Source organism: Rhinoderma darwinii, chromosome 12 (assembly GCF_050947455.1).
Source record: "Rhinoderma darwinii isolate aRhiDar2 chromosome 12, aRhiDar2.hap1, whole genome shotgun sequence".
NCBI lineage: Eukaryota > Metazoa > Chordata > Amphibia > Anura > Rhinodermatidae > Rhinoderma > Rhinoderma darwinii.
Window position 1 is genome coordinate 69,714,143 of NC_134698.1, and position 12,763 is coordinate 69,726,905.

The 12,763-nt window shown below is 42.4% G+C and overlaps 1 protein-coding gene across 5 annotated transcripts in view; it reads left to right on the plus strand.

The window, feature by feature from the left end:
* AKT1 (AKT serine/threonine kinase 1) overlaps window positions 1-12,763 on the plus strand; it is a 97,291-nt gene that overhangs the window by 12,932 nt on the left and 71,596 nt on the right. For 2 of the 5 annotated variants that reach the window (XM_075843822.1, XM_075843823.1), the window contains exon 2: window positions 2,595-2,715. In XM_075843822.1, coding sequence (XP_075699937.1) covers window positions 2,670-2,715 — 46 coding nt within the window. In that variant the 5' untranslated portion in view covers window positions 2,595-2,669. Of the gene's footprint in view, window positions 1-2,594; window positions 2,716-12,763 lie in introns of those variants that run through there. The other 3 variants (XM_075843824.1, XM_075843825.1, XM_075843827.1) reach the window with 2 other exon arrangements.

Consider the following 12,763-nt stretch of genomic DNA (forward strand, 5'->3'; position numbering starts at 1 on the left):
GACCACGTGTGGGGTATTGCCGTACTCCAGAGAAGTTGCTTTACAAGCGTTGGGGTTCTTTTTTTCCTTTATTTGTTGAGAAAATTAAAAATTTGGAGCTAAAGCTACGTCTTATTGAAGAAAAAGGATTTTTTTTATTTTCACTGCCCAATTCTAATAAAATCTATGAAACACCTGTGGGGGCAAAATGCTCACTACACCCCTAGATGGATTCCTCAAGGGGTGTAGTTTTCTCAATGGAGTCACTTTTTTGGCGTTTTCACTGTTTTGGTACCTCAGGGGCTTTGCAAATGTGACATGGCCTCCACAAACCATTCCTGCTAAATTTGAGCTCCAAAAGCCAAATGGCGCTCTTTCCCTTCTAAGCTCCGCCGTGTGTCCAAACATCCGTTTATAACCACATGTGGGGTATTGTTTTACTCGGGAGAAATTGCTTTACAAATGTTGTGGTGCTTTTTCTCCTTTAGTCCTCGTGGAAATTAGAAAAAATTAGCTAAACCTACATAATCTTTGAAAGAATGACGATTTTTATTTTCACGGCCTACTTCCAATAATTTCTGCAAAAAACCTGCGGGGTCAAAATGCTCACTATACCCCTAGATAATTTCCTTAAGGGGTGTAGTTTCCAAAATGGGGTCACTTTTGGTGGATTTCCACTGTTTTGGCACCGAAAGAGCCCTTGAAACCTGACATGGAGCCTAAAATATTTTCTAATAAAAAGGAGGCCCAAAATCCACTGGGTGCTCCTTTGCTTCTGAGGCCGGTGCTTCAGTCCATTACCACACTAGGGCCACATGTGGGATATTTCTAAAAACTGCAGAATCTGGGCAATAAATATTGAGTTGCATTTCTCTGGTAAAAACTTCTGTGTTACAAAAAAATAGAATAAAAATGAATTTCTGCAAAAAAAAAATGAAATTTGAAAATTTCACCTCTACGTTGCTTTAATTCCTGTGAAACGTTTAAAGGGTTAAGAAACTTTCTAAATGCTGTTTTGAATACTTTGAGGGGTGAAGATTTTAAAATGGGGTGACTTTTTGGCGGTTTCTAATATATAAGGCCCTAAAAGCCGCTTCACAACTGAACTGGCCCCTGTAAAAATAGCCTTTTGAAATTTTCTTGAAAATGTGAGAAATTGCTGCTAAAGTTCTAAGCCTCGTAACGTCCTAGAAAAATAAAAGGATGTTCAAAAAACGATGCCAATCTAAAGTAGACATATGGGGGATGTTAATTAGCAACAATTTTGTGTGGTATAACTGCCTGTCTTACAAGCAGATACATTTACATTTAGAAAAATGCAAATTTTTGCAATTTTTCACCAAATTTTGGTGTTTTTCACTGGTAAATATTGAATTTATCGACCACATTTTTCCACTATCCTAAAGTCCAATGTGTCACGAGAAAACAATCTCAGAATCACTTTGATAGGTAAAAGCGTTCCGGAGTTATTACCACATAAAGTGAAATATGTCAGATTTGAAAAAATGGGTCTGGTCCTGAAGGCCAAAATGAGCTTGGTCCTGAAGGGGTTAACAGCAGTTCATGCGTGTGTGTGTGTGTGTGTGTGTATATAATGAATAAAGAGTGTTCATCAATTTTTATGTCTAGAGATCCTTTCCAGTTAGTGACCAACAGGTACAAGAGTATGGGGCTCAATGCCCCCCTACCCGTATGGATGTCATCCGTTTTCTCTGACAACCTCTGTGAGCTTTTTCCTGATCCATTGGACAGCAAGCTTTAAAGGTTGTCAGAGAAAACGGTCCTATCTTTTGTATGGGAGCACGGGCTGAAAATGCGGGTGGCTGTCGCAGGCCTTGCCCGTAACCGCGGACCACGATTACGGGCACGGCTGTGTGCATGAGGCCTAAGCTACAATAGCAGAGACAAGCCATGAAGAGGTGTTGTGCTTTTTGTGGAAGAAAGCAGCCATGTTTTTCTAATCCTATACAATCCTTTTAAGGTCCATTTACCCCCAAACCATTTCATTTTTCAAGATCTCCTTTTAGAGCATTTTTGTAGATATTCTTTTTACATTTTGAGACTATCCTATGCTTTATTTTAAGTGTGTGTGTGTGTGTGTGTGTGTGTGTGTGTGTGTGTGTGTGTGTGTGTCCCAGAAAACCTCTTTCAATGGGAGTTTCGTGTAGATAAAACTTATTCAATGCATGAAGAAAAGTTCTGAAGTTTCCTAATATACTCTGTTTCAATTACTCACATTTTTCAAGATCTGTTTGTCATCAGTGAATAGAAACCTGCTCACATAGTTGCATGGATTGATACACTAAATAAGTTTGAACATAAATGCGGGTGAAGAGAACTTCAATCAGTTTCGCAAATTTAATATATTACAACTAATACTTCCTGTATCTAAGAAATGACTTTCAAGGAGAAAATGAAGTAACATTACCTGTTAAAATAAAAAAAATATGTGGGCGTCGTTTTAGCCTTGGGGGTTCTTACTGTTGTGACATAACGTTTGGCCTCTGTAGTGCTAATACAGCATGCTGTTCCTTGTGAGCCCATATGTTCGTTTTTTTTTGTTACTATTTTTGTGTTTTTCTAACTTAATTTTTATTTTATTTTCTTGTTTTTAGATATAACATACCTGTGCTGCTAGTGTTCATCAATATCTCGGTGAGAGCTGTTCACTGAGTTACATTGCCGTCATTATGAATGAAGTAGCAATTGTAAAAGAAGGTTGGCTTCACAAACGAGGTAAGAACATCGGGCTAATTTTTTACATTTTATGTTGTTTTTTTGGATGCCCACTTTGTTGATTTTTAAACTGATAACTTAACTAAGAAAATAAATATCCCTTCATAACATATGGAAGTTGGAACTTCAGATATGCTTAGTACATTGGCTTGTGATCGGGTCTACTAAATGTTTTGAGCAACTTTTAGACAATAGTTGTGCAGATAGATGTAGAACTAGGTGGCCACCCTATGACGATTGGATGTCCTCAGGAAAGACACAATCCTTTGTAGATTTGGTTATCCCCTATGATTGCCAAACTTATGGAGGACACCAGCTGTTCACCAACTGATGTAACCTTCAAGGAACTCTTTTTTTTGTATTTTATTCTACCGAAAAGATATCCAAATGGGTAAAGATTGGCCTGCTCATACGTATGCCCAAATGTTAATTCTTCACTTTTCTTTCGCGTAGATGGACTTCTCCATCTTAAAAATAGAATTTTCATAGAATTCCTTTCATTGCTGGGGGCTGTTGACCATCTCCCTTGTGACGCTGGGCAGGGAAGTGTGGTTTTGTGTCGTCCAGTCACACCACAGCAACAATTCTGGCATCTACAAGACCGTGGAGATATGTCATTGTCACCATGAACATATCTAAGTCTTTACTAAGGGAGACCCTTTTTGGGGGGGAATTTCCATGCTGTTTGGGGAATCATTTGCTTCTATCTATTGTCTCTGTGAAACATTAGTGGTCTATTCCTTAAATTTTTTTGAAGGAAGGGATGGGCCATCACACAGGTTTTCCACCTTGTTAAAAATCTACGTGCGGTATTGATGGCTTTCTTCATCAGTGTTTCATGTCTCTACCATAGTCATCTGTTATGGCCTAAAAAAATTATAGTCGTATGGATAACCCCTTTCTTCTATACTGTAGAGAATACCTGAGGTATGTGTCAGAAGTTTTAATCTGAGCTGAGTTCCCTTTCGATGACTATAGCATTACAGTCCCATTAAAGGGGTCCTCAGCCTTGAAAATGCTCTATTAGGCCATATGAATATAAGAAATGGGGGCTTGGAGCCGGAGCTCTTTATAGTAACTCTCCCTCTGGAGTACATGGCTCGTCCATGCATTACATGTTCTCGCTGCGGGAGAAATGAAGACTAGATGGATCCAAACCGGACAGCCCCTTTTACAGTGTATGGGTGTCCCGTCAGAGTAGGTTCTATATACATTTTTGGGGTTTCCTACAGTTATCAGTTGGTTTTGTTTGACTAGCCAGCAATGACGTTGCATCCGTAGTAATATTATCATGTCGACCAATGGCTACGTCTATTGGGCACGTATTATGTTCACCGACAATTAACTGGTGATTTTTGCTTTACTTAAGATACCCATACACCATAGATGAACGTCAACCGAACCAGGCCAACCATTTAATGTGTGTGGGGTTGACCAACCGAACCAAGCCAACCATTTAATGTGTGTGTGGGGGTGACCAACCGAACCAGGCCAACCATTTAATGTGTGTGTGGGGGTGACCAACCGAACCCGGCCAACCATTTAATGTGTGTGGGGGTGACCAACCGAACCAGGCCAACCATTTAATGTGTGTGGGGGTGACGGCAGATGTAGCGGGAAAGTAAGATTAACATGCCCAGTTCTTACGGGAGAGAAGCCGCTACCTAAAACCTTATTTCCCTCCCCCGATTACTGAGCCAAGCATTCATGTGTTTGGGGGGTCGGAAGGAATAGAGAGCTCACAATTAGCTATCCAAGGCCTAGTTCACATGGAGTTTTTTTGCAGACAGAAAAAATCTGCCTCAAAATTCCTTCAGGCAGATTTTGGCCTGCCTGCGCTTTTTTGCTGTGGCTCTCATGGTGTTTTCTCACCCGCGACCATTGAAGCTAATTCAATGACAGCGGCAAAAAAAGCTCAAACAAGCGCCGCAGTTTTTTTCTGCCTCCCATTGATTTCCATGGTAGGTCAGAGACAGAACCGCGTTTAGAAAGGAATATGCCGCTTATTTTCCCACGAGCACCCAAAAGCCACTCGGGAGAAAAAACGCCTCTGCCTCCCATTGAAATCAATGGGAGGCGATTTCGACCGTTTTTTGGCATAGATTCTGGCGCAGTTTCCGTGTCAAAATACGCGCCAAAAACCTCTTTGAACTAGGCCTAAGGTGTACAACCACCTTTTACTTTTAAGCCAGGTTTTCATATTATCATTCATTTGCTTAGCACAGAACTAAATCTGGTGACTATAAAAATAAAATAAAAAAAAGATGTGAACAATTATTGAAAGTCCCCTGGAGGTGGTAAAACCCTTTGTGTTTGTGACTGGGTGCGAACAATAGTGTTCACATGTACCTCAAATTCTTGATAATTTTCTCACTTTGTGAAGGAGATGCCTTGAATTCTGCGTGGGAAGTTCTGTAGCTGACGATAAGCAGCAGCAGTGTAATGTGAGGGCAGTCGTTCCCGTGATGAGAAGACTATTGATGTTCTATTATCTGTCAGTCACATATGGATCTTAGAATGTGTGTTTATAATAAAAAGTAAGGTATTGTCACTAAAATCTGACTAAAATTTTTGGGCACACTTGGAGAAACTCTGAACCCTCATCTCACCATTTTAGAAGTTTTTCTAGCCGTTTCAACATCCCTGGAGGTCTAAGGAAGTGAAGAGTTTTATTTTACATTCCTTTTAGGAGATTGAAGTTGTTCAATGGTAAATTCTGGTTGCTCCTAGGGGGCCTGAACTTGAGTGGGCTGTTGCCTAGTTTGCCATTCCCGAAAACCCTCCATAGCTGGTGACTTTGCACGAACTTTCTTCCCAATGCTTTAGCATTGTGTCACACCATCTGGTTTATAATGCATTGTGACAACCTGAGAAGTCGTGGCAAAGGTTGTCCCACTCTGGGGTAGAATTGCCATGCTGGAGCTGAGGTGCTCTTATCTTGTTGGACCAGGCACATTAGGCTAGGGATCCAGTGACCCAGCTTGCCGTGGAGATTACTCATACTACAAGTTGTTCCATTGCGGGTGGAGAGGGTTGGGGGGAGTTCCATCGCAGAAAATCTTACAAGGTCTAACATAGTCCTGCTATATCAAGCGGGGGGCACTGTGGAGGCCTAGTCTTAGCTGCATACTTCTCTATAGTTTGGCCCTTGGGGAATTAAACCTAAAAAATGAATGAGGAAGAAAAATAGGAAACCGGAAATACCGGCCTATTTGTCAGCCTGTAGACTCTCTGCAAGAGCTTGGTAAGTTGAGAAGACAGAAGTCCATCTTCAACAATGGATGGTTTGTCCAACTTGAGGGAATCTTCAAAGGGTATCTTGCATCAGGCAAAGCCTTAAATTTTAGGGCATTCATAGAATTTTATAGTAATGAGGACCGTTTTGGTTGTATCTGCACCCACTAAATAGCCCCAAAGCCACCAATGAGGTGACACTAAAAGATTGTGTGTTCCATATAAATTAAGGAGCCTTAACCCAATAATCGCCCAAGAGAGCAAGAGAGCTAAGTACAGGGAGGGCTCGGACTCCTGAAATTACATACAGTGCTTGTAGTCTTTTAGCCTCTCAATTAGAGGGTGCACGTGCACTGACTAACTTTGTATTAGGAAACCCTCAAGATGCCCTAAAATTAAGTTTTTTTTATTTTTCATTTGCCAACCCTTTTCGGGTGCCTTATTATAGCATGTCGACATCATAGATGGGAAAGAGTGTGGTCTGACGGTCAGGACTCAAACCTTGCTCTCATTTGGAGGACTAAATGTGAACCCGAACATGTGGTTGTCTATTCATTTGCGTTGGTGGCATCTAATACATCATTTCTCAAGGGGAAATGAGTGGCCACACAGCGTATCCACTGTCGACACCTGCTGAACCTTGGGGCTTCTTTATTCTGAGAAGGCGTTCAGATGACACTCCTTTATGTATTAAAGGGCTGGACAAATCTCAAGAGCCAGGAAACCAATATTACTAGAAATTGGCTACCGGCCCCTAAATTTGTGTTTGTTTGTTTGTTTATAATCTATAATTCTTACAGGAGGGCCACTAAATGGGTTGAACTGGCCTCGTAAATGGTCTAACCTTGTCCTACACCCCTGTACTCTTAAGCTATTATACCTCCTGCATATTTTTATTTTGTGCGCATGTAAATGTTTTGTGTTTTTTTTGTTTTATTTTTGTTTTTTTATTACGGATTGTGAGATTATTTGCACAGGTAGGAGCATGCTCGCTCTCCTGGGAAATGCTATGACCTCATCAAAGTCTGAGAGAGGAACCTGCGTGGAAGCTGTAATATAAGTCTGGGCAAGCTCCTGGCTCTGAACCCAGGCCACTAATTTAAAAGCATTTTAAGGAACTTAAAGAAGCACTAAAGTCTTCAACTTTACTAAATTGCAGTTTATAGAGCGAGCTGCCAATATCGTTTACACGTCTGTACGTAAATGAAGTGGAGATCATAAGAGCAGGGATTTTTCTGGACTTTTAGGATTTTGGTTTAATATTTATAAACGAGGAGACTCTAGAGGAGCAGAGTTGTAGATCTGTCCTAAATAGGGAAGGGTTTCAAACTGTTAGGCCTCATGCACACGATCGCATTGGTCTGCAAATCCACGAGTTTGCTGTGGGACCGCAAAAAAACCTTGTTGTGCATCCGCGTGTCATCCAGACACGCGGCTCCACAACAATTCACCTATATGGGTGAATCCGCAATTGCGGACCGTGTGACTTGTCCTGAGTTTTTGCAGTCCACGATTGCAGCCCTCGCACCGGTCCGTGTAAATCCCTGTCGTGTGCATGGGACCATAGGAAAGAATGGGTCCGCAATTTATCCACAAAAATGCGGATAAATTGCGGCCACAAAAACACGGTCGTGTTCGGCTAAGAGTATGCTCACGTGGTAAGGATTTGCACTATGCAAACGCACTGTGGATTTTTAAGACACTTCGGAGCAAAAATCTGCAGCTGAAACTGTTTTCTACTGTGGACCTGTGTGTGGATTAGCTTCATTGTAATTCAATAAATCTGCAGCGTTTAATATTGAAGATACCGTGGTTTTTGTTACATAGTTGAAAAAAGACACAGGTCGATCAAGTCCAACCTATAATCCTAACGTGATCCAGAGGAAGGCAAAAACCCCTATTAGGTGGATGCCAATTGCCCTACATTACAGAACCCCCCCCCCCCCCTCCAAATTTGGCACTTAGGATGTTAATCCAGGGATTTATTCCATTTCTGGAATCTAGAATTCATAACTTGTACCATCGTAACATCCGTGCAGCTCACCACATTATCCCATTCAGATTTTTTTCTAGAGCATGTAAATGAGGCATAAAATACCCTATTCACATGCATAGGCGACGGACTGAGCGCATTCTGTCAGGATTTAGGCGCAGAATCTGTGCCTAAATCCTGACCGTATCCACACAGTGTGAATATTGCCTTATGCAGTTTACCCCAATAAAGCCCAGGAAGGTGAGCTATGAAGGGTTGCTTAGGAAGTTTTCTCTCCCTGACTAAAGCTGGCCATGCTGCTGACTTCAGTGGAATCAGGCCTGTGTGTGGTGGTCTCCCGACTTTTCCCCTCTGGCAGATTTCTGTAGAAAAAGAAATCCAATATATCCAATCCTTTGTTCCTGCAGAAGATTAGCAGTTGCAGAGGTGTCTCCTTCAGCCAAGAGTCCATGTTTATGGTGGAGTTAGAAAAATAGCTGTCGGCTGAACGAGTCAACTGAACAGTAATGAATAAAAATCTAAAATCCCTATTCACCTGGGACAGCTTTGTATTGGATGGTGCCTCGTTACCTTCTATTGATGCCCTTCTTATGAGGTACAATATAGTGCCTAAATAATAGCATCCTATAAAAGGCAAATACACAAACCACACCGTGCTTGAATCCAACCGACATACAGTGCTGAAATAACACCGCCAGACGATTGCCTAAATGACCCTACCCAATAACTAAAGTAGCTGCATCATTATAGTTTCCTTTCCATAGGTTTTCAGTCCCCGGGTGGGTACCAGGAAGTTCAGAGTGGACCTTCTTGTGGTGACGCTCCAACACAGGTTCTGGGGGGAAGGAGCTCCCACCTCTGTGTCGATGAAGGAGCTGCCTGCCTGGCTCAAGTCCTCAACCGTGACAGAGAAGGGGGGGTGGATTCGCTGATTAATTGAGCCAGGCAGCCAGCCCCTTCATCCGTGTCATTGGCACACAGAGATGATGGTGGAGCTCCCATCCCCCTGGAGCCTACGTTGGCATGTAACCACAAGAATGGCCACTTCAAACTTCCAGGTCCACGTGGCATGGACTGAAAACCTGCGATCCATGCATGTTTGTAGTATACTTTATTTTCAAAAGTTTATTCCTTTCAGAAGAGAAAAATAAACTTTATTTTGTCGGACAACCCCTTTAAAGCTAGTGACTCCCACTTCAAGGAGGCAGGCAGGGAAGACTTGCCCCTCCGAGACGGGATTTGTCCCGGGGAGACCTTGTCTGCCTGCATCACACACGACCACCAAAGCAGGTCGCCATACATGTCAATCCTACAGGAGCCGAGAGGTTTCACTTTTTTGGACGGAGTTTCTTGGTTGTCGTCCCCCTACACCTCCGGGCCCTGTCGTGGTGGCACCCCTTGTGATCGTTGTGCCCCGATGTTCCCTGATTTCTCTTCATGCTGCTGCCTTTATAGGAAGTTACAACTGGGTATAGTCTGTGTATAACACTTGCTGAATCGCGGATACGGGCAGAAGCCTCGGTACATGAATTGCTTCTTTCTCTTCAGTGTGAATGCGCCATACTTCTATATTCTGCTGTGATACTCCAGTATGAGACACACTTGAGTCATCCGTTCTCCTTTCAGCTGCCTCATTCAGTGCCTTGATGACTCACGGCTCGGCCCCTGCGGGTCACTGAAGTGGGATCTTCTGAGTTGGTGGAGACTCACAAAGAGAATGACTGTCTTTGTTTCAAAAGATTTGCAAGTCCCCTCAGGGAAGCAGCTAAAGTCACGTTTTGTCTTTTGTAAAAGTTTATCAAGCAAAGTTTTAATAAGATGAGTAATGTATCTATAAATAACGAATCTGATGGCGATTTTTTTTTTTTAATTTTTTTTAATTTACCTGGGCCCTGGTACAAAAGCTGTGTACATTTGTGCCCACCACATAATCCCCAATGATGCCATGCTGTGTAGGGTCCTTATGCAATAATTTCTAGTGTGATATGTGGCATGATTACTATAGATCCGATAGCTATTGTCCTATATTGCATGGGTTTTAATTACAATCCTAACCCCTTGGAACTCTTATTGCTTATACCTATAGACTTGGGCCATGCAGCAACTTTTTGTCAGTTTTGTAGCAGCTGCAAAGCTAACCCCTCTTGTAAAGTATATGCAATTACCTATATTTAATACTTTGTTCTTGGAAACCGTCAACAAGCTGTTGTTGGGTGATGTGAATTTTCCGATTGTGTCTCTTTGGTACTTTTGCATATTGGTGCCCTGGTGTGAATGGGTTGTTCGTCTGTGGACAAATCATTTTAATGAGCCAATCAAACACTTTCATGGCTAACGTAGGTTTGTCTGTCCTCCATCAATTTTAACGGCGCGTGAGATGTGTAACCTTGACGGAACAGGGACTGTGAACCCCAGGTTCTTGGGATTTGCTGTTGGTCCCAGACCCCCCCCCCCCCCCCCATTAGTTAAATTTTTCTGGCATACCTAATTGATATTTTATAGAAAACCCACTAAACACCCTAATGCCCTTGCCTGCTCTCTCACACATTACTAACCAATGTTAGTCTTGTATAGCTCTAGTAATTTGGCTGTTTGACTGCTCGTGTGTGTGTGTGTGTGTGTGTGTGTGTGTGTGTGTGTGTGTGTGTCAAGTATTTGTGTCATCCACAATAACTAAAATAAATCATAAGATCCATCAACAGTAACTTCCAGGCAGCTAAACAGTAAAATGGATGTAAAAATAGCAAAAATGGATATAAACTTATATTACAAAGATGTTATATGTTACATGTGCTGCCTGTGCGTCCAATTGTAGTCCAAAGAAGAGGTATCTTTTTAGTATGGATAAACAGTGAGCGTCCCAAGGACTCCATGCCCCAACCGTATTTTTGTCCACCCGTAAATACTGTCGGAAATACGGGTCCGGTGTCACACGTATTCGACCCGTATTGCACCAGTATTTACGGGCACGTTTTTGGCTGCAAAATTGCACTGCAGTAATCGGCAGCCCCTTCTCTCTATCAGTGCAGGATAGAGAGAAGGGACAGCCCTTTCCGTAATAAAAGTAAAAGAAATTCATACTTACCCGGCTGTTGTCTTGGTGACGCGTCCCTCTCGACATCCAGTCCGACCTCTCTGGATGACGCGGCAGTCCATGTGACCGTTGCAGCCGGTGATTGGCCTGTGATTGGCTGCAGCGGTCACATGGGCTGTAACGTCATCCCAGGAGGCCGGACTGGAGGAAGAAGCAGGGAGTTCTGGGTAAGTATGAACGTCTTATTTTTTTTTAATTTGATTTTTTTTACAGCTTTTATCTATGTTGTGATCGGTAGCCACTGTCCAGGGTGCTGAAACAGTTACTGCCGATCGTTTAACTCTTTCAGCACCCTGGACAGTGACTATTTACGGACGTCGCCTAGCAACGCTCCCGTAATTACGGGTGCACACACGTAGTCACCCGTAATTACGGGAGCCCCATAGACTTCTATGGGCTGCCCGTGCCATAATTACGGCCTGAAATAGGACATGTTCTATCTTTTTCAACGGCACGGGCACCTTCCCGTAAGCATACGGGGAGGTACCCGTGACCAATAGAAGTCTATGGGCCCGTAATTACTGGAGTTTTTAAGGTCGTGTGCATGGGGCCAGGACTAAAAATGTCAGGTAGCTTCTTTAGCAGGCAGCTTCTTTAATATGAAGCATTCGATCTCTTGTCACTAACTTTGTAGTTAGTACACAGTTTTCCCTGTTTTTAGGTTATTTGTTTAAAAAATGTGATTTATAAGAATTTATAGATAGAAAAAACTTAATTTCTGACAAATTCAAAAAATGAGGAAGAACCTGAAAAGTTATTTCTTCTGGCCTTCACTTCTGTCAGGTTTCATAAACTCCTTCTGTGTTGACGTAAGTCGGTGTCTATTGTACGTTCACATTTTTTAAGTGAAGTTACGCAGAATTGATAGTAAGTTAATTGCTTAAAGAGAACCTGATCGCTCTTCTGATGTATGTCTATCTTGGTAATGACTTGTTTTCCCTATTAAATATACATTTTGGTGATGTACTGTTCCTCTGTTATTCCTCCTGGAAATGTATGGATATGTTGACTACTGGGAGTTATCATCATCCTTCCTTGTGAGTACGGTGTGTCCCTACATAATCTTACACTTTAGTTATTGGTGACCAGGTCAGCAGGAGGAAACCAGCCTTCCACTGGGATAGAATTACAAATTCTGCTCATTTCAGTACATTAAAAATTTGAACTCCATTTAAAGGGGTTGTGCCAAGATTAAAAGTTATCCCCTAACCACAGGACAGGTGAAGCCTGCTGATCGGTGGGGGTCTGACCGCTGGGATCCCCACCGATCCTGAGAACCGGGGTCCCATTCATCCGAATGAATGGAGCGGCAGATCGATCATGCGCCCTGCTGCGCCATCCAGTGTCTATGGGACTGCTGGAGATAGCGACGTACAGCGCTGGGCTATCTCCGGTAGTACCATAGAGAATGAATGGAGCAGCAGGGCGCTTGCGTGACCTGCTACTCATTTCGGAGAAAAGGGACCCCTGTTCTTGTGATCAGTGGGGGTTCCAGCGGTTGGACAACCACCAATCACCATGTTATCACCTATCCTGTGGTTAAGGGATAATATTTAATCTTGGGACAACCCCTTTTAAGTCTGAATACTACTTTAAAGGAATTCACTGACCCCCTTCCAATTTTAATTGTCTGAGAGGAGCCAGATTTGAGATTTTTTTAATCAAAGAAATTTACTAATTGGTTCTCTGTTTGTTTAGTCTTCACAGTTTTTTATTTGAGTAAAATG